The sequence below is a fragment of the Apus apus genome, chromosome 1, assembly GCF_020740795.1.
Source record: "Apus apus isolate bApuApu2 chromosome 1, bApuApu2.pri.cur, whole genome shotgun sequence".
In the NCBI taxonomy this organism is placed as follows: domain Eukaryota; kingdom Metazoa; phylum Chordata; class Aves; order Apodiformes; family Apodidae; genus Apus; species Apus apus.
This window is the reverse complement of record NC_067282.1, coordinates 53326665-53351747: the sequence shown is the minus strand read 5'-3', so window position 1 is coordinate 53351747 and position 25083 is coordinate 53326665. Positions and strand designations below refer to the sequence as shown.

At 36.4% G+C, this 25083-nt stretch overlaps 1 protein-coding gene across 7 annotated transcripts in view; it reads left to right on the top strand.

Annotated features, from left to right (window-relative positions):
• DOCK9 (dedicator of cytokinesis 9) overlaps window positions 1–24460 on the top strand; it is a 113195-nt gene extending 88735 nt beyond the window's left edge. For 6 of the 7 annotated variants that reach the window (XM_051619874.1, XM_051619913.1, XM_051619866.1 and 3 more), the window contains exons 40-53: window positions 2884–3021; window positions 3333–3515; window positions 4197–4310; window positions 4455–4670; window positions 5147–5204; window positions 6977–7083; window positions 11775–11897; window positions 12250–12363; window positions 13834–13980; window positions 15927–16137; window positions 17439–17629; window positions 19916–20016; window positions 20191–20329; window positions 23216–24460. In XM_051619874.1, coding sequence (XP_051475834.1) covers window positions 2884–3021; window positions 3333–3515; window positions 4197–4310; window positions 4455–4670; window positions 5147–5204; window positions 6977–7083; window positions 11775–11897; window positions 12250–12363; window positions 13834–13980; window positions 15927–16137; window positions 17439–17629; window positions 19916–20016; window positions 20191–20329; window positions 23216–23338 — 1965 coding nt within the window. In that variant the 3' untranslated portion in view covers window positions 23339–24460. Of the gene's footprint in view, window positions 1–2883; window positions 3022–3332; window positions 3516–4196; window positions 4311–4454; window positions 4671–5146; window positions 5205–6976; window positions 7084–11774; window positions 11898–12249; window positions 12364–12618; window positions 12625–13023; window positions 13060–13833; window positions 13981–15926; window positions 16138–17438; window positions 17630–19915; window positions 20017–20190; window positions 20330–23215 lie in introns of all 7 variants that reach the window. The other variant, XM_051619933.1, reaches the window with a different exon arrangement.
• The last annotated feature ends 623 nt before the right edge of the window (window positions 24461–25083 follow it).

Below are 25083 nucleotides of genomic sequence, written 5' to 3'. Positions count from 1 at the left end.
AGTCTACACGATCCAAAACAAACAGATAGGAGAATCAGCTTCTATTCAATCAACTGTACTAAAATACATAAAATCATGGAATCAAAGGATGGCTTTGTTGAAAGGGACCTTGAAAGATCACCTAGTCCAATGCCCCTGCCATGGGCAGGGACATACTTCACTAGGTCTGGTTGCTCAAAGTTCTATCTAACCTGACCTTGAGAACTTCCAATGGTGGGACATCCACAGCTTTCCTAGGCAAATGTTCCTGTGTCTCACCACACTCATTGTAAAAAAAATTCCTCTTTATGTCCAGTCTGACCCTATCTGCTTTCAGTTTAAAACCACTGCCCCTTGTCCTGTCACTGCAGGCCTTGGTTAAAAGTCTCTCTCCATCTTTCATGGAAGCAACCTTGATATATTGAAAAGCCCCAGTGAGGTCTCTCTGGAGCCTTCTCTTCTCCAGGCTGAACAACCCCAACTCTCTCAGCCTTTCTTAATAGAGCAAATACACATTGTTGGCTTATGTCCAGTTTTTTATCCACCAATTTCTCCAAGTCCTTTTCCACAGGACTGCTCTTAATCCACTCATGCCCTAGTCTATATTGATAGTGGAGATTGCCTCAACCTAGGTGCAGGACCTCGCACTGGGCCTTGTTAAATTTCCTGAGTCACATAGACCCACTTCTCAAGTCTGTCAAGGTGCCTCTGGATGGCATGGTACAGCGAAGCCTCTACCTAATCAAACACTCAACTTGTCATCTTCAAACTTGCTGAGCCTGCACTCAATCCCACTGCCATTGATTAAAATATTTAGTAGTACTGGTCCCAGTACATACCCTTGAGGGACATCACTTACTAGTGTTTTCAACTTGGACATTGAGTGTAACTCTTTGGACACAGCCATCCAGCCAGTTCCTTATCCTTCTAATAGCCCATCTGCCAAACCTTTATGTTTCGAAATTAGTGGCAAGAATGTTGTAGAGAACCATATCAAAGGGCTTACACAGTAAAGACAGATGAGATCCATAGATCTTTCCTTGTCTACTGATGCAGTCACTCCATCATAGAAGGCCACTAGGTTAGTAATACCAATGTGCTTCTTTTGGTAATAATTAGCACATTATATAGAAGGCCAGACAACATTTTTTCCGTAAGATCATCTTTCACTAGTGGGGATCCACATTTCTATTATCTATTAAAGCAGGGAAATCACAAGTTATGTCTGCTTCTTGGTAGAATTTTAACTGATCCTATGGCATGTGCTAGTACTCAAGGTGGTTTTAGTTAACTACCTACCTCTGGTGTTGGGACATCTAAAGAAAGGATATTATATCAATTTCCTCATAAGGATAGGGGTTTGTAAGTCAACATTTCATTGTTTTGCTATAAATCTGGCAGTAGTAAGCCTTACCATCTTTTAGGACTTGCAGTTAGGTACTTGGGTTTGGGTTGTCTACTGAGATCTGTATACATTTCCAAGAGATAAAACTTCCTCCTATGACTAAATAGGCTGACTGGCTGATACCTAACCATTTATGTCTAACTTTCTCTAAAAGGGCCTGCCTGTGGTTTCACTGTGTGGCCTTTGGAGATCTTTGGTCTTCTGCCAGCATTTGTATCTGTTAATCCACAAAGCTTGAATCCACACTGAGTTCTTGTGGTCTGCAAGTTACGTTATCAGAGTGGCTTTTAATGGAGGACTGCCTCCTTCAATTTTTTAGTAGTGAGGAAGACCCAAAATGCCTAGAGCTGTGCTGAAAATCTTTACCCTGAAGAATTTATTCTGCATTTCCATGAATAGAAAATAATTCATCTGCAGTTAGACATCTCTTCCATGTTTGAGAGAACCTAAGGCATGCTACAAGAGCCCAGGCCTGTACTGGGCCTCAAGAATATTTTTTTTAAAAATTGTTAAACTAGATTATTTGAATTAATGTTACCTTAAAACTTACTTGAATTAGTAATGGAGGTGCCTTCTAGCGTACAGTATGGATACCTGAATATAGTCATGAAAAGGAAGAGTGGAGTGTGCAGAGGGGAGTTGCAGAAGGTACAAGACCTAGTAGAATTGTGTTGGAGGGCCAGTGGAGTCAAAGAGAGAAATATTTACCACACTCCTGTCAGTTTTGAACTCCCTGGACTGAATTTAGCAGTCCCTATAGGAACCTAGTACATATGCTCAGTGGACGAAGGGAGAAAACAGGTCCTAGAACAAAACAAAAGCAGTAGGACCAGTTGAAGATAGATGCACAGCCAGTTCCTATGTTACACAAATGGAAGGAGACGAGATTTTTTTAATAAGTTTTAGTGGAAGGAAGCTGTTGTGATACAGAAATCAAGAGGAACCCTGTGTATTGCATGCGTCGGAATGAGCTTTGGAATATTCATACAATTAAAACTCTGAAAAGTAACTAGTATTTTTGTCCTTAAGAGTCCTTCAGTTTCAGTTCTAGGGTAGTAATGAAAGATAGTGGGTTGAAGTTCGGTTTGTGGGGAGGTTTTTTTGAGAGCAGTGTAATGGATGTACTGCTATAAGAAATTTCCACTGTCTGAGCTGCTGAAGCCAGTTGTAACCCAAGTGTTTTAATACCTTGAGTGTGCCTCTCTTAAGAACTGTTAAAAATAATTTAACTAGCAGCTCTTAACAACAATCATGTTCTACTAATCTATTCAGAAGCCAACACTTTCTTTATAAGCAAGATTAAGAAATTAGATTAGATTAGATTAGAAATTAGACATATCAAATTATAATTCAGATATCTTTGTATTATTAACATCTTGGTAATAACATGCAGATTTTTTTTTTTTTTTAATTTCCTGCTTTTGGATATGTCTGTGTTCTTAGAATAGTATAAATGTATCACTGTGCAAAACTCCTAAATTCTCACTCTCAATTTAAAGAATCAACTACTGACTGACCACGGGCATAATCCACTGATGAAGAAAGTGTTTGATGTGTACCTCTGCTTCCTTCAAAAGAATCAGTCTGAAACAGCATTGAAAAATGTCTTCATTGCTTTAAGGGCACTTATTTATAAGGTAAGCAGCTTTAAAATAATTCACCTTCAAGTACTTATCTAGTTCTTTAGCTAACAATATAATATGTAAAAGTTTTAGAACTAAAATCCCAGATTAAAATTTGTGAATAAGGATTGATCTGATCTTATAGTGTGTGATAATTATCCTATCCTTTGAACTGCTGTAAAAATAATTTTCTGTCATGAACTACCGTAACTGTCTCTTTTTTCCAGTTTAAGATTATGAATTATGTATTTTTTTCTTGACATACTTTATCAAGAACTAAACCTTGTTTTAATGAGTAACTTCTTCCTTTTCTGCTTTTTCCTCAGTTTCCTTCTACGTTTTATGAAGGTAGAGCTGATATGTGTTCTGCACTATGCTATGAAATTCTGAAGTATTGTAATTCCAAACTGAGTTCAATTCGTACTGAAGCTTCACAGTTACTATACTTCTTAATGAGAAATAATTTTGATTACACAGGGAAGAAGTCTTTTGTTAGGACACATCTGCAAGTTAGTATGGTTTTTGTTTGTTTGTTTGTGTTGTTTTTTTTAAATATTGGTTTGCCTATATTTTTAGGTGCATAGTTACATACCAGTGTGCAAAGCCCTGTCAGATAAAGACATCAAAGTAATTCTTTTGGATTCAAGCAAGGCTGGTACCATTTTAAGAGTAAGAAGATAGCAATAAAAGTATATCCAGTACAAGAAATATTTAAAAACAATTTGATGGCCAGTGTTTTGTAGGACATAATTTTATTTGTGAGTAAAAAATATTTACTCACGTAGCTGTGATTTTTGTTGTTAAATAGCATATCATATTGCATCTGAAGAAGCAAGGAATGCAGCAAGAAGCCTCTGAAAATTTAAAATAAAACAAATACATAGAATACTGTGTGTTCTGACAAAGCTGGAAACAATAGTTTACTACTTATATGACCTCTGGCTAGTTCACCTAGCACTCAGTCTTTAGACCAGAGGGTGCTTGTTTGTTAAATTTACCCAACCCTGTTTTTTCTTGATGGTGTTCCTATGAACGTAACTTTGAAAAAAAAATAATGAAAATATAATTTCACATAAGGGAATAATCCTTCAATTAAAAAACCAACAAAACTTCCTTTGTAATTGCTTCATAGGTACATTTTGAGGGTATTTAATGAAATACGCACTAACAAGATGTTTGTTTCTGTCAAGGTTATTATTTCAGTAAGCCAGTTAATTGCTGATGTTGTTGGAATTGGAGGAACTAGATTTCAGCAGTCTCTTTCCATCATCAATAATTGTGCCAATAACGACAGAATTATAAAGGTCTGTTTTTATTCTTCTTTCCATACTGTAGAAAGGATGCTTGAGTTCTCTTTCATAGTGTCTTTTGCAATTATGTTTCAACTTTTGATAATGCAAAGAATAGAAAAAGAAGGTAGTAGTTAACCTAATTTGTCCATGTTTTAGCACACTACATTCCCTTCTGATGTTAAGGATTTAACAAAACGGATTCGTACAGTACTGATGGCTACAGCTCAGATGAAGGAGCATGAGAATGATCCAGAAATGCTTGTAGACCTCCAGTACAGTTTGGCCAAGTCTTATGCTAGTACACCTGAACTAAGGAAGACGTGGTTAGACAGCATGGCAAGGATCCATGTTAAGAACGGAGACCTTTCAGAGGTAAGAGAAAAAAGGCAAACTTGTAATGAATTGAGAGCAGCCCTGAGGAGGAGGACTTTGGGGTGTTGGCTGATGAGAAGCTCAACATGAGCTGACAAAACAAGTTAGCAGAAGAGCCATTAAATGTTGATTAGAGTAATTAATACCTCTTTTGTTTCACATAACGCTTAAGGTACATCCCAAAAAGAGATCTGCCTGTTTTTAATACAGCATGACATTCTTACCTTGTAGTTTGTGGTCACTCAGATTGTGTGTTGCTGTTCATGCTACTTCCACGCTCTGGTGAAAAACGAGTGTTCTTGCACCCTTACTGTTTTGCATAAATGAGGTAGAGAGTTCTTACACCAATCATAGGATATCTGCAAAACAGCTAAAAGGAAACCCAAAAAATTATCTCAGGCTAGGGCTCTTCTAATACACCTCTTTGAAGTAGTTCCATTATAAGATTTATAAGATTGTAACTCTTTCTGTTTTAGGCAGCAATGTGCTATGTCCATGTAGCAGCACTGGTTGCAGAGTATCTCACACGAAAAGGTACGATTTTGAAATCTTACTTTAATGCTTTTTGGTTTTCATTATAATTTAGGAAAAGCAATAGTTTCCCCGAGGAAGTTGTAGGCATTTCAGTGTTTGCCAAGGAGAAATTTCTGACCTAACCAGATAGCACACTCGCATGTTTAAGAAAAAACTTGCATATCTAAGGGGCAGCATTTCAGATGAGTGTAAAGTAAAATTTTTAGGAAAATAAAATTTTTAATTTTACATGAGAGTTGCTAATAGCTCAAGTGAAACCTTTTTCAAAGCAAACTTATTGGTGAATGTTCTTGTTGAACAAGTAGTCTCTGAGTCAGTGGAAGTGGTGCCACAATGCTTCTTCACCTGTCGTGGTGTTCTGTGCTAGCAGCTGTCTACCTCCTTAAGACAGGGTAGAAAACTCTTTCATCTGTAGGATCAGAGGAGTTCAGGGATTTGAGAAAGAGAAGATTATATGGCTTCTATTAAGAAAAGCAGATCTCTAGAAGAAAATTTCAGAAATATCTGAAGTCTGATTATGTTGAGCTAGTGTTTTGTTTTTGTAGGCAGACAAATTCGTGTTTGCAGTGTTAGCTTTGGCTTTGCATGACTGTTCAAAATGAAGCAAAGTCATGGGTCTACAAGATGCCTTTTCTCTGTGCCTTTTGTCCCTCTTGCCAGATACTCTTGTAGCCTGTAGGCTGCAAAACTCTGCTCCAATGATTTCAGAAGGTTCTCAGAGACCAAATCTGAAACTGAGCTGCTTGTCAAAGTTATTATGTCCTTCCTCTCTCTCGCAAGTCTGATAACAACTAATTGATAACTATTGATAGTCTGTATTAATTTGTGGTTCCTTTGGGTGATCTGGTATTTTTCTCTACTGGCATATAAAAGTTAGTTCCCCTCAGTAATACAGATGGTCAAACTTCTACCTGTGGTATTCCTGGGAGCAAAACAAAACCATGCATTTGAGGCATTAAATAGAATTATCTTTCAATAAAATCTCTGGTGGTCAGACTTCCAGTGACCAGGACGAGTCTTTGTAGGAATGAAATAAATATGTGCAAGTCCTTGTGCTTCTAAAGTATTTACTGATTGCTCTTGAGGTTTGAATTAACACAGTTATTGGCCAAAAATCCTGAATTCTTAGTTCAGCAATCTCATATAAGAAGAAAGAACTAAACAGAATGGGTAGAAGACGTAGGTTTCATGTTAGAATATTCTAAAACCCATTTTGACTAAATACTTATTTCAGTAAAGAAGTTATATTAGTGAGTTGGGTTTTTTCTTGCTTGTAGTCTGACTTTCTGTACCTACAGCTGAATAATCTGTCTTACCATCCTCTGATCATTTTGTCTGGTTGATGTCAGTCCATTCATAGTGTTCAGGCTGGGGAAGCTGATATACCAGGACCTGTCCATATACACAGTTCCAGAATGACTTCACACTAGTTTAATTAAACACTGTAAAAGTTACATTGGTTACCTTAGACTTGGTGTGGGGTAGATTAGGCATAGATTTAAGATAAAATGGGAATATTCAGATGCTAGGATTCTATGATTCTGGTGAGTAGAATATTAGAATTTGTGGGTTCTTTTAAAAACATGTTTATACTTACACAGTACTGTGAGCTGTAGTATTTTAATCATGCAGTGGAAGGCTGGGGTTTTCATTTTAGTTCATTTGGTGGCAAGGACATTTAAATCTGGCTTCTGCCTTATCCAGCAACACAAAATGGTCTGATGTTGTCCTGGCGGAGAAAAGTAAATTTTTGTTTTCTTTTTCAATGATAGGGATGTTTAGGCAAGGTTGTACTGCTTTCAGAGTAATCACACCTAATATAGATGAAGAGGCTTCAATGATGGAGGATGTTGGGATGCAAGATGTTCACTTCAATGAAGTAAGTAAACAACAGTGTTAGAACTGATGCACACTGAAGTGCTGTTTATTTTTCCAAGTTTTGTGTTTCAGTCCTGAGGCTGACTACTATTATATATATATTACTATTATTTTCTTAGCCACGATTCTTATCCTGAAACTGAAATAAAGAATTTTCTATGAGTTGTCCCAGCTTTAGAAAATTTACTATATGCATATATTTAAAATAAAGCACAAGCATATCAACACAACACCACTACTGGAATAAAAATAAGCAAAATGGGCTTTAAAGTTAGTTGACTGGATGAACACTAATGTGGGTTATTTATCAGTTATCAGTTGACAAGATCTGTTTTGGGTTTTTTTAAGCTGATTTTGATTTATATTGTTACTACATCAGCAACTGTGAAAATGTGTTCGAAGTTTCTCATAACAATGAAAGTTATTTTGCTGACACCAGACTTGCATAGTTATTTTTTTCTGGCTAAAATTTCACTATTTGTGTCTTCACTGATCTTAAATTTTACTATTAAGAGGCCAATGCTAAAAGATCATCATCTTGCTCACAAAGAGTTATGTTTACACTATGTATTTGCCAGGATAGGTGGGGAAGGAAGGAACAGACCACTACTTGATGTAGCTGTGTTGGAAAAGTCTCTGGTGTGTAAGCATAATTGTACAACAAAAATACTTTTATTTTGTGGTTTGGTTTGTATATAGTAAAAGTGTGTAACAAAATTATTTGACTCTGCAAATTGAGTCTATACTGACAGATTTAGGAGGAAGGGATGAAAGATGTAGTGTTCTAAACCTGGATTTAGAGCTAAGGGAACTGTGTTTTACTCCCAAGTTCTGCTACTACTTTGCTCTGGAGTCTGAAGACTAAAATTGTTGGCTCTGCTAAAGCAGGAGTTGGAATTGCTTGCAGTGAGAAATAAAGTGCTTTTCATTTCCAAAGACATCCAATAGCAGATTGCTTTTTTTTATATTTTTTGTGCTATACTCTTTAAAACACAGGATTCTTTTGATCCATCATGGAATTTAGCACTTGACTTAAAACAAAACATAAGCTGCTCTTTATTCTTTTTCTGATTAGTCACTTTCTACAAAAAGAATATACTGCTTTTTCTGGGTCATTGAACCCTGCCCAGATTTATTTCCATCTCTCAGTATTTCCATGGAATGAAAGGAAGCCAAGAGGGAAATTACAAGCCTGTGGAACTTGCAAAGGGATCAAACCTTGCCAAATTTCATTGTTCTCTGCATGCAATACTTTTTAAACTTAACCATATAGAAGTATAACTGAAATATTGGAAAAATCATGGATAAATTAAGATTACTAGTATTTTACAGAAGTACATCAAAACAGCTTAGTTGTTTTAAGAACAGGAGCACGCTTATATGTGGAGTGTTTCTTCAATACGTTCTCTTGTAAACAAAACTGTATTAGTCTAATTTAAAAGATGATATCAGAGATCAGTTTGGCACTAAACCTGAAAAAGTAGAAACATCTCTTTCAAGCTGTACTTTACTACCACAGTGCAAAATGATGCTCTGATGGGAATTCTTCCTACACCTGCTAACAAGGGTCATGTGGGATTTCTTTCTTAAAACTGGGGATGCTAGTTAAATTTAGAGTTAAATCTCCAAAAGAGTAATTACAAGAACTTGGGAGTCAGTGTGGATCCCTCCATGTTTCTAAAAGGGGAAAAACATCTTTTAAATTCTTCACTTGATATAGTCTTCCCAATTAAGTGAAATTTGTCTCAAGATTCCACTTTGGTTTCTCATTTTTAAAATGAAATTTTTTAAATACTCGATTTAATTATAATTTTAAAAGAATTCTCTCCCAGTCCACGGTTACCCTGACTCATTTCCTAAACTAGCCTACTGAAAAAAACATATTGCAGGTGCTTTTTTTTTTTTTTTTTAAACAAAGTTATTGCATGCATTTCGTTAAAACAGTTGTTTACCTAGATATCTTATTCAGCAACACAAGTCAGATTCTCCCTGCAGAACCAAAACCTTGTCCAGTCAAAAACTGGAAGGCAAAAGCCTGGAACCTGGTGTCCTTTCCATGCTAGACTTTCCTGTAAGCAGTCCCATCTGTGGGAGGTCTGAGGTATGGCTGACAGGCCTGTGTGGCAGGTGCCAGATTCCATGCAGATTAAGGCTGTAAACAGTTTCATTCAGATTTGTTGCATTTTTCCAACATACACTCTGCCAGAAAATATAGCTCCACCACAATCAATCTTTACCTTCCTATCTGTTTCTTCTGGTTCCTTGTTAGCTATGACTTTGCTTGAGAGGAATTATTCTAACCTGATAGTAAATGGAAGAGATTCAGAGCTCGTGTGGTATTATAGCTCTTGTAAGTGATCGGTATAATTCAATATATTAAAAAACTTTATGAAAAACAGAAGTAAGTGCTTACGCAAGCATACAAGATACTGTAAATATGGTTGTGAAGGCTAGTATTCTTCAGAGACACTCAAGCTGATACTGTTTAATGTCTTCATTAGCAATCTGAGTCATGAGTACAGCATGGCATCAAGTTTGTGGATGGAACTAAATGGACGGGTTCACGACTGATATGCTGGGGGGCAGGGCTGCTATTTAGAGGGACCTCAAACTGAAGAAATATGTGACAGAAGCTTCTCAGAGATGTACAAAGACAAGTGCCAAGTCTTGCATCTCTGAAAGAATCACCCATTGTCTTAGTACAGGCTGGAGACAGACTGGACGGGCTCTGCATGTGGAAAGACCTGGGAGTTCTGGTGGACAAGAGGTTGAATGGGAAGCAGCAGTGTAGCCTTGTGGCAACAAAGGCCAGCTGTGTGCTGGGTTGTATTATAAAGAGCATAGAGTCTGGAAGTGGAGGGAAGTGGGTTTTCCAGCCCCCTCCTACTTGCCGTTTGTGGCACCCCATCAGTAATCTTGCAGCCAGTGCTCAGCCCCCATAGTCAAGGGAGATATCAACAAACTGGGAAAAGTCCAGATATTAGAGGTGCACAATAAAAGAGTAAGATGCCATTTTCTCAGGTTACATGGAAAAAAACATCTTCCCATGAGGATGAATAACCACTCACATAGGTGGCCCAGAAATGTGTTTTTTTCTTTCCTCCTACCAGCTCTCCCACATGAAGCTTGTGCCCTTTTTTTTCTTTTTCTTTTTTTCCATTCTCCTTTGTATTCACAAAATGTTGCTGCTTTGCTGCATTTGGATGCCCTCTGGTGTCTGAGTTAGGGCTCTTGTCATAAAAAACTGTTTTGTAGGCAGCTCTTGTGATACAGCAGTGACACTGGTCTTTCAGTTCTCACCACCTGGTTGCTGAAGATAGAAATATTGGGGAGTCTATACATAAACTCCATAATGATTAGTGGAAAGGAAGACATGGTTCAGGGACTGTTGCTGCACATGGATAAGGGTAGCATTTTTCAGTCTTTTTTTGGTCTCAGTATTAAACTTGGCTTTTCTTAATTATGTCTTTATGCTATCTTAGCCCTTCCCAAAGGGAAGAGGGGAATAAAGTAGCATTGGATCCCTTCTAAGGGTAAAAGGAATTATTTCCAGCTTCTGGATTCACCACGACAGTGCTTGAGTGGTACCAGAAGGTCTCAAGAAGCAGAAATGTAATGTTTTGTGACACCTCTCAGTTTCAAACTTGGATTCCTGTGGTGTTTCATGGAGCTCCAGACATTTTTGAAGAGGACTGAGATGTGTTAGGGTATGTGGATGTGAATGAGCTACTTCCCTGTGGTTCTGTCCTACTCAATCCATGACCATGTATATGACAGCTTCATCATAGAAGCTGTAAGCTCTTCCATAATACCTGTAAATTTATATTTTTATAACTGAGTTAATAAAGTTAGCCAGGTAACTTTAAATTTATTAAAACTAGAGCAAAGTAATAATGTAATCATGTATTTTTTTACTCTTATTGAAGTAGAAGAAATTAAGTGTGTGGAAAATAAAGAATCATGACAAACTGAAGGGACTTGAGGATGTAATGCTCTATTGCAAAATGTATGCTTCCATTTTAATGTATCATTTGACTTTAAATGACTATACTTTTGCTACAAGGATATTAGGATCAAACCCAACAAAGCCAAGGTGGTTTCTTGCTTGTGGCTCTGTTTTGATCTTTCACGATTTCTCAGCTTCTCTTACTGTTGTTTTTTTTCTCTTCATTCTGGTCAAGTGTACCAAATTTTCACCACTGTACCTTGGTAGTTACTTCTGGTTTTGGTATTGTATCTTTTTGTTTGATTGTTGATGTAATTTGTTTGATAGTTTCCTTCAGAACCATTACAATCAAGTGTTTCTATAGCTGCCTCTTAAAAATAATGTTCTTTGCGCAAAACCAAAAAACTCCAAGGAAACAGCACTTGGAAAAACATGAGACAAGGTAAGACAAGTTCGAGTCCTCATGCAAGTGTCATTTGTAGACTTAAGAGGTCAGGAATATCTAGAAGAAAAATACTGTTCCTGATAAACACAGAGACTACATGTGTACACTCAGCCCATTCTGTTTTGTTTTGTTTCTTTTTAGCAATTTTTGATTGCCACAATAGTTTAAATTAATATGTGTAGGTGACTGCTGTGAGGCAGGATCTCCCTTTTCATTGGGAAGAGCTTTGGTATAATTATTTGCTGTGCTTTTCATGAGTACTGAATTTGATTGACTTTTAAAAATGTGTATCCAAATCTAGGATGTGCTGATGGAGTTGTTGGAACAATGTGCCGATGGACTCTGGAAAGCAGAACGCTATGAACTCATTGCTGACATATATAAACTTACAATTCCCATTTATGAAAAAAGGAGAGATTTTGAGGTACTAAGTTTACCAGAAGTGAATTTGAGCAAGAAAAAAAAATCCAGTTTTTCTAGTCTAACTGCATGACACATTGCACTTAACAGAACAAGAGAATTGCAATTTTATCTGAAATATGTGTTGAAATTTTTGTTTTAATTTAAAAGAATTGTAACAGATTTTATTTAAATATTAAATAATTAAAAATTAATCTTACAAATTGTCATTCTGATACAAGTGCTAAGCATACTTCTGCTATTCAAGAGAACAGTGGTTTTAATTATTAACTGTAAAGACATCATTCATTGTTGTTATGAGATAGGGAAGCTTTATGTTATTCTTTTATCCCATGATTGTTATCTTGTATTTTCAGAGGCTTGCTCATTTATATGACACTCTTCATCGAGCGTACAGTAAAGTAACAGAAGTTATGCATACAGGCAAGAGACTGCTGGGAACTTATTTCAGGGTAGCATTTTTTGGACAGGTAAGTATTATTTCACTTCAATTTGTTTACTCTGTGCAGTAAGAAAAACCTGAGTGTATTTTACAAGGTATGCTGTTTCAGCATCTGTATTGATACCGTGACATAAGAAGCACAAGAAATATGGTCTGTAAGAAATAAACACCATCAATAATTTAGTTTAAAACGTTTAGCAATTCCGATACAGTTCCTCCTTAATTTCCTCAGTAAATGTTTTGCTTTTTTTTTCCTTTTTCTTCTTTTATTTACTACCTTAAGGCAGCGGTAAGTTTTCTATCATGTCAGCTCTCAGCAGTGTATTGACTTAATGTCTGTAGTGCTACAGTGTGGTTTGCAAGGCTGCTTCTTAGATTGGTATGCATTAATAGCCATTGCAATAAAAAAAAAAATAACATTAAGCTCCATTTAGAGAACAAATCACTTTTTTCTATGCATCAGTATTGCATGCTTGAAACAAAAGTTCTGGCTGTGTATGGGGCAGCTTCACATCCTCTAATACATGTCTAGAATGCATATGTATCAGTATGGGATCACGCAGTATCTAGTAAAACACTTTCTACATGCATAGCCAGTTGCTAATTGTTCAGCTGAGCATGGAGCACTGTAAAATACTCTAAGCAGTATAACTTTACATGTATTCTGTTGTCTTTTATAACTTTATAGCAATACCAGTTTACAGACAGTGAAACAGATGTTGAGGTAATTACAGTAATTGCTTACAAAGCAAGCAATGCAGTAAAAACTACTGCATTTCACCGTAGTTTGATGTGGGTATTTTTGTCAATCTAGCCTGTGTTTATACATGATATGTTGTGCTTTTCTATTTTGTCTGTTTCGTTTATGACAAAAATATTCATTTTCTGATTTCAAACATGAACTCAAGACATGGCTTGTTGTTTTCAAACAATTACCTGTTTCACTTTCCATGTACTCAATATTGTAGTTTCATTTTAAAACAAATGCTTTATGTAATAAAAATAAGTATCTGCCAATATAATCATTACAACATAAAATTTACATAAATTTAATTTTCTGCAATTATTTTTGTTATTATTACATAAAGAAAGTGTTCAGATTATTTTTAGGCAAACCATTGCCAAAATGCTCACTTGTGAATCAGGTAGTCCTGTTGGACAAAAAGGTTTCTGTTTTGGCAGGTGAAACAGTGTGAAAAGTTCACTTTTAAATAAAAGTGAAGAAAAGTTATCTCAAAGGCTTGGCACACCATAAAAATACAACAAACCTTTAAAGTTTTAACTGTGTGTTTCCATTGTCTTTCACGCATTCTGTAGTAGATAACTACATTTTTCTGTTTTTTTAGTTCTCTTAGGAAGCTCTTAGATTTTAATTTCTCTTTATTTACATTTGCTTGAATCCTGATGTTAAATGTTTAAATTTGCTTTGAACCACATACGTTGTGTTCATCTTAATCATTGTTGTTTTCCAAGATTTTGATTATTTCATTTTTTACAGGGATTCTTTGAGGATGAAGATGGAAAAGAATATATCTATAAAGAGCCTAAACTTACTCCTCTTTCAGAAATTTCCCAAAGACTCCAAAAACTCTACTCTGACAAATTTGGATCTGAAAATGTCAAAATGATTCAGGATTCTGGCAAGGTATGATTTTTTTTTTTTTTCCTTCTACATATTTATAGTCTATTACCTGGAATCCACTTGAAATACTGTGGCATCACTGTCATTTATTCATTTGGTATGTGAACATATGTGTCTAAAAACTCTGCTGATTGAAGGGCGTTTGAGAAATACCATCTACTAATAAGTTTACCTTTAAGAATGACCAAAAAGGTTAATTTTCACAGCATTACTTCTCAAAATAATAGTTACATCTTAGATGAAATTTGGATTATGATCATATTCTATGTTGACTTAAGCTGTATTTCTTGCCAGTCCAGGCAGAGACATTCTTTGGAATTTTTCCCTTTCCTGCACATAGAGAGCACATTCAAACTTTCCTCTCAAATAAGAAACAGACCCCTCTTCTGAGAAAAGTACCATATGTAAATAACATTTTAATTCTGTATCAGTTGTTCTTATTATCCTTTGCCTATGTCTCTGTGCCTGTTCAATTTTATAAAAAATTAAACCATAGAAAAAAAATTCTCACATGAAGTAATTTGGTGAAATCTAGATCTTTTATAGGAAGTGCCTTCCTTTGTAATTGAAGGCATCAAAACTGGTGAACTGAAGAGTACTACAGTATCCTGTAGGTGGAGAACAACACACACTGCACAAGATGCCACTCTGCATTCCTTTCGTTCCCCTCCTCAGCCAGTTTTTAACTGATTTTTACCTTCAAACTGTATTGTTTTCTTGTATTACAATTTATTGTCCCTTCTGTTCCTTGATTCTCTCTCTAAGATTACGAAGTGGTGGGCTTCTTAACCTGAAAGTGCAGCAATGGTGGCTTCTCACTACTCCTACTCAAACTTGAAAGGGGGGGAGGGCTTATGCAAGGGCTAAAGTTCTAGCCGTTGAAGGCAAGAGAATACAATTAATTAAAATGCATATGTTTGTCAGCATTTGTAGGGAACATTTCTGTCAGCTGTTTTGGAATGAGTACATAAATCACCATTTAAGTTCCAGTAGAATAATCTGAAAACTGATTTTTTAAAAAAATAAAGCAGCATGTTCCAGTAAAAACAGATAGCAGAAGAGGAATCCTAGCTCTGTTTGTAGTCTGCTCCAGGACTTACTTGGTGACTTCATGTATGCATTAGCATTGGCATTTTTCACACCTAGTTTATGGAACTGAAGTGGCTCAAGAGACAGGCAAAAGATAACATGAATTTTTGACATGGTACTAAAATGGTAGACAAAATTTTTAGAAAGATGCATGTGTTTAGCGTACCCTCTTTATCTAATGATTGGGGGAATTCATGTTAAAAAGAAATTCAAGTCCAGTACTGGAGATTAGTTGCCAGTTTTACCAAATTAAAGATCTACCCATCCCTAAGGCTCTCACTCATCCACTTCTAGAAACAACTTCATCAAATAGTGAAGCCTTCAATTGGGTGTGCTTCCACCAGTATATTCTTTGGGACCCTCGTAGGGTGTCAGAGTCGGGACAGACAGGCTGGGAGAGGTGCCTTCTGAAGGTGGTATCTGAACTATTTACAATATAGGGGTTTATTTTTAATTGTTAACTTTTTTTTCATAATTCAGATTTTTTGGTCTCCCATCTACTGTTGTGTCCACTGTGGTGGAGAAGCAGTGTTTGTTTCTGGGCTTTCTGTTTCTGAGCTTTCCCCTGTTAAGCATGTGTTAAAAAAAACCCAACGAACTGTATTATGTTTTTGTTTGCAGTCTCTTACAGCAAATACTGATTTTAAAAACAAACAAACAAAGCCACAACATATTTTAACGCATCTAGTGGTGCTGTCTTCCTAATACTGAGCAAATCAATGCAGGGAAGCATTAACATTTACTGTGTTTTCAGCAACTAGCAAGTTGAGACCAGATTTATTTTCTAAAAGCTGTTTGACTGCATTTAAATCCACTTGATTCACTATGTAGCTATTCGGGTTTTTTGTCATATTTTTAAGGTAAATCCTAAGGATTTGGATTCAAAATATGCATATATTCAAGTTACACATGTCATTCCATACTTTGAAGAAAAAGAGTTGCAAGAAAGAAAAACAGACTTTGAAAGGACTCATAACATTCGTCGGTTTATGTTTGAGATGCCTTTTACTCAAGCTGGTAAAAGACAAGGAGGAGTAGAAGAACAGTGTAAGAGACGGACTATTTTGACAGGTACTGACTGGGTGGAAGTTTCCTTCAAAAGAAAACTTCTCTTTTATTGTGTTTTTTATTGTTACTTTTTTTATACTTAATTCTTGATACTAGATTTTTCTATATGTTGTGTTATCTTGTCAGGAAAAAATCCTTTAGAACATTTCAGACGTGATGGTTGGAGATGACAAGGATTGTGAAGTATATAAAAATAAAGTTAGCCAAAGCAATCTTTTAAACAGTACCTACTTGAAAATAACACTAAAAATGTGATATGCAAGTCCACATATTACCATCTGAGAATACATATATCGGTGTGTGATAACCACTGAGTATTAGAAAAAGAGTAAAATCTCACATTTGACTATATGGTAACTGCCTTTTATTTTGTTGTTTGGAGGTTTTTTAATAATGGAGTGTTGGCAAATCAGCCTTTGCCCTTCCCTGAGTTTACGTCTCTTTGTTACAAAACATTGAATAATGTTGGTATTGTGCTTGCTGGCTTGGGTCTCAGGTCTTTCAGCATTTTTTCAAGCTTTGGACATGTAAAACACAGCATTGGTTCTTTTGGCTAAAAGCACTTAAAGAGCCTGAAGGGCTGGTTCTGGTTTGATTTCCAGCCTGTTCTGTGTGGGTTTTTCCACTTCACTTACTTTAAGTCCTTTATAGCTCTCAGCTAAAATACTTTTCATATTTTTAACCAAAACTAGGTTTTCAGTTTGGTTTCTTCAAGGGCTAATCCTCCAATAAGTTTTCCTTAAGCTTCAAGACGTGTGAATCTAGACTCAAGATTTGCTTGCTATTAGACAAAGACCATTTTATGTTTTGTTTCTGTTAAGTGTGAGCTTCTGTACCACTGTCTTAATATAGTGGTTAAAAAAAAAAAAAAAAAAAAAAAAAATTACTTTATAATGTCAGCTATCCATAGTTAATATTTGTGAGGGAATCCAAAATACAACTTTGCAGGGTTTGATGCTTCTTTGAGATATGTGAAAGAGAAGCAATTCTTTTTACAGTTCTTATATTAATTAAATTCCAGTGGTTTCTTTCTTGGATATTATTAGTAGCATTAATGACAATTATCATTCTTTGCTGTAATACATGTAAAGTTATGCATGCTTACGTTTTCAGTATTTTGTTTCACTGTACATTTGGTATGATTTCTAATTATAATGTGTGTTGTACATAGTATGTATTATATAATGTGATACTAAATTGGGCAACTCATTAGATCAAAATTCTAATTTAGGGTAAAATTCTCTCAAAACTCAACTTATTAAAAAACTTGTTTCTAACTGTGTTAAACTTGCTTCCATCCATAGCTATACACTGTTTTCCATATGTGAAGAAGCGCATCCCAGTGATGTACCAGCACCATACTGATTTAAACCCTATTGAAGTAGCAATCGATGAAATGAGTAAAAAAGTTGCAGAACTTAGGCAGCTCTGCTCTTCAGCTGAAGTAGACATGATCAAATTGCAGCTGAAGCTACAGGGAAGTGTCAGTGTTCAGGTAAGACCGTACACTTTGTCATTCAGCTATTTCACTTGCTTCTGTCCCTGAAAAATTTACATTTTATCATTGATTTCTATTCTGTATATTCAAGAATGTCCTAAATTAGAAATATGCTCACTGTTTGCAGTTGTTTCCAGAGAACTAAGCAATACAATACTTCATATAAACACTGATCATGGACAGTTACATAAAAGGGTTAAGATATATCTCTGGAATCTGTGGCGGTCTGATCCCACCAGGTTTTGGTGTGAAGCTGAAACTAAAATAAAAGAGTGCCTTCCCCTATGGGGATGAATGAGTGTATTTTGCCTAGATGTAGGTTTGCTCACAGTAGGTTCACTATGGTCATTATTGCTTTTGTGTTTTGGTAAAAGCCCTAGGGAGGTGAAGATGGAGTGCCAAAATATAGGAGCAGGGCAATGGTAGGAAAGCTCGCTGTGAAACATTTTGTTTTGCCTATAAGGCAAGCAAAAACTTAATGTATAAACAAACCATCAGATTCACCAAAACAGGGTACATGAAGCAGTTGCAAGATGTATAAATCAATATAGTAAGAGAATTAAGATAGTAATGACTAAAGTGCTGCTGTGTTATTTTCACCTGATGCAAATATTGTCAAGTTGAAGAGAAAAGAAAAAAGAAACAAACCAAACACAACAAACCAAGGTTCCAGAATCAGGGAATCTACCATTTGGGATGAGAACAGAAGGGCTCTTACTGTTTATATAAAAGGATAACAGGGATGAGCCAGAAGTTTTTGAATCCACTTTTCATGTAGGTGCCGCAATCAATTAAGTTTATGTTAATTAGTGCAGAATTGTCAGCTTAGAATAGTGTTTTCAGTAGATAAGCATACCAAACAGCTCATTTTCCCACTCTGATTCCATAAACAGAGAAGATAAATCAGCATATCATTCTATGCACCAATATAGGTTGGGGGTGGGCCTGCTGGAAAGCAGTTCCAGAGAGAAGGATCCAGCAGTCCTGGTATCTAGTAAATTGTCCATGAGCCAGCAACGTGTCCTTGTCGCCAAGAAGGCCAATGGAATCCTGGGGTGCATAAGGAAGAGTGTGGCCAGTCGGTCAAGAGAGGTCATTCTGCCCCTCTACTCTGCCCTGGTGAGGCCACAGCTGGAATACTGCATCCAGTTCTGGGCTCTCCAGTTCCAGAGGGACAGGGAACTACTGGAGAGAGTCCAGCAGAAGGCAAAAAAGATGATTGAGGGATTGGAGCATCTCCCTTATGAGCGAAAGGCTGAGTGAGCTGGAACTCCATGCTGGAGAATCACGGAATCTCCAAGGCTGGAAAAGACTTAAGATCGTCAAGTCCAGCCTATGACCTAACACCACCACATCAGCTAGACCATGGCACTAAGTGCCACATCCAGCCTTTCCTTGAACACATCCAGGGACAATGCCTCCACCACTTCCCTGGGCGGTCCATTCCAATGTCTAATCACCCTCTCCCTGAGGAAGTACTTCCTAATATCCAACCTAAACCTCCCCTGGAGCAGCTTCAGGCCATGCCCTCTTGTCCTGTTACTAGTTACCTGGGAGAAAAGCCCGACCCCCACGTGACTACAGCCTCCTTTCAGGTAGTTGAAGAGAGCGATATGCTCCCCTCAAGTCTCCTCTTCTCCGGGCTAAACAACCCAGCTCCCTCAGCCTATCCTTGTAAGACTTTCCCTCTAGTCCCTTCACCAGCCTCAGAGAAGGCTGAGGGGAGACAGTATTAATGCCCACAAGTATCTAGAGGGTGGTGCAAGGAGGATGGAGCCAGACTCTTTTCAGCAGCTCCCAGTTACAGGACGAGGGGCAACAGGCACAAGCTGGAACACAGGAAGTTCCATTTAAATACAAGGAAAAACTTCATTACAGTGAGGATGACAGAGCCCTGGAACAGGCTGCCCAGGGAGGTTGTGGAGTCCCCTTCTCTGGAGATACTCAGGACCCTCCTGGATGCAGCCCTGAGTAACGTGCTCTAGGGGATCCTGCTTTAGTGGAGGAGCTGGACTGGATAATCTCTAGAGGTCCTTCCAACTCTGACCGTTCTGTGATTATCAAAGTGGTTTGCTTGTGCTGGGACAGGTTCATGCAGCTTGCTGTAGAGACCTCCACTGCTCTTATGTTTGAACTCCAGCAGATTTTTTATTTCATAAGTCCAGCCCTTTTGGAATCAATGTATTCTGAGTAAAGTAAATCAGACAGACACCTGTAGTACCTGTTACTGCTAAGGCAATATGTCAGAAAGTGACTTTATTTTGTAATCCTTCTTCTTTTTAGGTTAATGCTGGTCCATTAGCATACGCAAGAGCTTTCTTAGATGACACAAACACCAAAAGATATCCAGACAATAAAGTAAAGCTACTAAAGGAAGTTTTTAGGTATGTTTTTTGAAAAGCAGAAAAAAAATCAAAAACTGTACTTTTTTTCAAGACTGTTATAATAAGAATTTTTTTAAACCTTTTAACTTTTATAGTGTTTTATAGTGTTCAATTAATCTTTTGGATTTTGTATTCCTGATTGAGGGTTTTTTTTAATTATTTTATCTAAATCAGGCAATTTGTTGAAGCTTGTGGGCATGCTCTGGGTGTAAATGAACGACTGATAAAAGAAGATCAGTTGGAATATCAAGAAGAAATGAAGGCCAACTACAGGGAAATGGCAAAAGAGCTTTCCGAAATAATGCATGAACAAGTATGTGCTGAAATTAAATTATACATACCAGTATTCAGAATGTAGCTGTAATGTGAACCCACTAGGAAAAGTATACGTAGTGCTTTACATAAAATGATTTTCTTTTTTTGTTTACTCTGTTAGAGTGTCATAAATGAAATTGTGCAACATTCCCTTTTTTTTTTTTCTCTGTGAATTTTCTGCAGATGCTTTCTTGATCTTCAGAACTAAGTCTTCCTTGTTAAGAAAGTAAATCTGGTTGGCACCAGCCTATTTTTTGTAAGAGAGGAAGACTACCGTAAAGATAAAACAAATTTAATAATATCAATATATATATCTTTTATACTTAATATGTGTAGTTAGAGGGATCTCTATTCAGTGGCCCAAAAAGCTCATTTTAGTCTGTATTTCCTGATTAACTGTAGGGGATTTGATCAGCAAACTTAGCCCTTTTGCTTTAGATTTTGGAGAAAAAGCATTTACTTTTGCAGTGAAGAGTTAAACATCTTCCAAACGGTATTCTCGTGTTTTCCCGAGGGGAATCCACTAGAGACAAGCTGGAGGTATGGGAGAAGGAAAACCAGAAGTCTTGTGGAGGGATATGTAGGACCTTGCATCTGGTATCTGTGGTAGAAATCTCTCCTGACTTCAGAAGCAAGGATATTATTTCCGGGAGAACAGAAAAGACTGAAGATTGATGCTTGATCCCTACCTTCTTGATATTTTTATTCATCATATTAATCACTTCAGGGTCTTTTTCTTTCACCCACTTAGTTGTATAATCTTTTCCCAGAGCCATAGAGTGGCTCATAGTTCTTAGCCCTCAAAACTTCAGTATTTCTGGCCCACAAAAAATACCTGCGTTTTCTGATAGTATTTTTTACCTTACAAATGCACATGTCTCTGAGACTTCCTTGGATATATGACCATAATAACGACTTTTCTTAGTCTAGGAACCAATGCATCCTGGTCTGGATAACCAGTTGATATGAAGAGCAGCTCCGAGTTCCTCATGTCCATAAAACAAACAATAGGCTTCACTCAGAAATCAAATTGTACCAGAAAAATCAAGCTTGAGACCTAGCCAAGGCATCCAGTCTAACTGACATTTAAATGCTCTGTTAATCTTCCAAGTTTTTTTCAGGATTTCATCCTTTGGATTTATAATGACTTTACCCATTTACTATTTTTGAAAACTCTGAATTACTCTATTATTATCCAAGAAATACTTGCTCAACAAGCCAGTCAGCTTGCTGGTGTAACAACTTGCCCATAGGCTTCTCTTAGAAAGATTTGCCTTTATTCTGCCCTTGCTTAGAAGGTATCCAAAACTCTTATAGTGATTTTTTTTTTTCCATTCAAAAATATGTCAAGTGTCTGAAGTTCACTTCACATGCTTTCTTGCTCTCAATTCTTTTATCCATTCTATTATGGAGAATATTGTGAAACAAAGTTTGTAGGGGGTGATAACATATTGTCAGAATCCATTATTTGTTTGGGTTTTTTTAATAAAAACCAGTATCTTTCAGATAGGCGTGTAGAGGAAAACAATTTTGAAAGATCCCTGTAACAGGAAAAGGGATGGCTTAGCTGACAAAAATGGGATAGTTTGACTGTATTTATTTGACTGATTTACTGAAAAGTTTTAGAAAGGAGGATAACTGATTGAGCAGGAATTAGACAGCTGTACAGAAGACCTCTTTGGAAAAGAGGAGAACATTTAGGTCAAATAATTATAATAAATAAAATATTAATATTCCCCTGTTACAGAAAAAAGCTAAAGAATATAATGACAGTTTGTACACAAGAAAAATTACTTTGAGCTCAATGCAAGATATGTATGTTTAAAAAATGCTCAGGTGTGCGTGAGTTTTCAAAGATTGACTATAAGAAAAAGCACATAATGCCAGAAACTTCAGGAGTAGATCACATTGCCTAATTGTAAACAGAGAAGGGGCAAACAACTGGTACCTATAAGATAGTTTAAAGAGAATATGAAAATACAGCATTGTCTGCAGTAATGTGTACTATTACTCTGCCACTTTGTTCTTTTTATAGAAATGTAATTGGTTGTAAATAATTAAAACATGCTCTGTTGGGTTGGTTTTTGGTGTGTTTATTGTTTGGGTTTTTTTTTTTGATTGATCACTCCCCTGAAGGCTTAGAATGATGAGGCCCTTCACTGAAATCTTTAGAAATGTAAACTTTATATACCTGCTAGTTTCTGTATTTGGAAAAAGAGCTTCTCATAATGTTTGTTCTAATGTCATTGAAGAAACTGTGAGCTGTCTTGTAATAGTGTGGGTTTTTAACAACTGCAAAAAAATGGTTATGAAAAATATAGGAAATAATCTTAACAGATTTTTCTCTTTTCTCCTCTGATGCTTGCCAATATGATCAGATGGGATGGTAATTAATTTTCTTTACTTCTGCTTCTAGTTTGTCTAATCTTTATGTAATACCTTTTTTCGTGATATTTCTAATCTTAGCATCAGTAAATTTGTACCTGTTAAGAGTGAAGTCTTTATGGTGCTTTGATAGCTTTTGATAGGAAATGCTCAAATCATACCTCTAAGTCAAAAAAAAAAAGAAAAAAAAAAAAAAAAAAAAAGGCAAAACCAGGAAAGCCTGTTGTCATTGTGAAACTCTTTTTGAAAGTTAACAAGATAAATGAGAGAATCTATTCAGGCTGCCCCTAGAGAGGACCTAAATTAAGTGAGTTGATGTTGGAGAAATAACTAGTGCCCTCCTAAATCCATTAGAGGATGTCGGAAGAAGTTCTATGCAGTTGAGATAGTGCTGCCAAGCTGAGTTGATAAGCAGCACGTTAAGGCATTGGTTAGCTGTTTTATAAATGCTGAGGTCATTTATGTAACATTGTAGTAAATACATGTTTTCCATTTCAAGATAACTCCTGTTGAAGAAAAGGCCAGTGTTATGCCTAATTCGCTACACATTTTCAACGCCATAAGTGGGACTCCAACAAGCACAACAGTTCACGGGATGCCCAGTTCTTCTTCAGTTGCATGATTGATTTGTAGAGGAAAGTATGTTCATTTGTTCTGGTTTTATTTTAAGTATGTGGATTTGTTTCACTGTGTGCAAACTCAGGATGATTTTGAAGCTAAATGTTGGGCACGTGCAAGCAGCATAATTGATAGAAATGTCTGAGCACACTTTTAGAAACTAGCAGTTACTGGTAATAGTCTTTTAGAGTAAGGGAGGCACACATCCATCATTTGATCCTGCTGGTAACGTTTAAAAGTATTGACAATGTCATTGCAGAAGTGCGTGTTGGGAAATTATAAAATCAACATTAATTTCTCTTTTTTGCTAAAAAGTATTATTAAGATGAATTGCACATAAGAAAAAAAAGTCTTGTGGGATGTAATTTTGCAAATATGTAACATTCAGGTGTTCTTTTTGTGTATGGCACATAGAAGTTGATTCCAAGTACAAGAACTATTTTGGGGCTAGACAGAGACACTAGTTTTTTGGGTTTAATGGAACTGACAATAGTAGTTTTTGTACCATTTGGCAAGTTGTTGTGCTTTATTTTATAACTAGTTGCATTTTGGAGGTATGTGAGCTTACATCTTATTAAACAACTAAATACAACCAAAGGTCTGTATTAATGAACACTGAGTTATACTAAAATATCAAGTACTAAATTGTTATGTACATATTGTTTGTTAATACAGTCCATACAGTCTGTACATAAGTGTATTACATTTCTAAGTATTTTTTAATATTCATACCAGCTCTTATCCTTCTGCTTTTAGTTTCTTGTGAAAATTTGCTCATACCAAGTATATGCAAACTTTACAGTTCATTTATTCCTGTATATAAATAAGTGCAATATAAAGTTGTATACAGTCTTTGCTATGTTAGGTTTATATGCAGTTATTAAAAGAAAAGAACTTTTTTGCCAAAGCAATGGAGTATGTAATCGGTGATCATGGTTACTGTGGTAAATGGTGGTATAATTTAAAGCTTTTTCCATATTCTTATTCTTTTAAGACATTAATTTAGTAATTTTATATTTGGGGGAAAATAAAGGTTTTTAATTTTATTTAACTGGAAGCACTGTCCTGCTGTAATTAAACATTCTGTACTACATCTATATTAAAAGGAAAAAAGTAGTTACTTTTCTCACCGTGTGCTCTGGTTTTTATTTTAGGTATGTCCTTGAGACTGGGGAAAGTTGAATGCTTGATTTAAAAAAGCTTTTTGCAGCTTAAGTATGAGATGCAGACACTTCTAGGGTATATTTCATATCCCTTGTCAACAAAGAGAATTTAGATTTTGGATCCATCACTTTTGACTCAAGTAGCATGTTACAGTAACTAAAGGTTGTTACTCATCAGTACAGTTAATATTAGGAAGTCTTGAAAACTTGGCATGAAATGACATATTTGTCGTTTGATCAGGGAACTACTGGAGAAAGTTAGTGCAGGGCAACAAAGATGACTGGGGGATTGGAGCATCTCCCTTATGAGGAAAGGCTGAGACAGCTGGGACTCTTTAGCCTGGAGAAGAAAAGGCTGAGGGCAGATAGTATTAATGCTCAGAAGTATCTAAAGGGTGGGTGCAAGGAAGATGGAGCCAGACTCTTTTCAGTAGTTCCCAGTGACAGGACAAGGGGCAATGGGCACAAGCTGGAACACAGGAAGTTCCATTTAAATATGAGGAAAAACTTCATTACAGTGAGGATGACAGAGCCCTGGAACAGGCTGCCCAGGGAGGTTGTGGAGTCCCCTTCTCTGGAGATACTC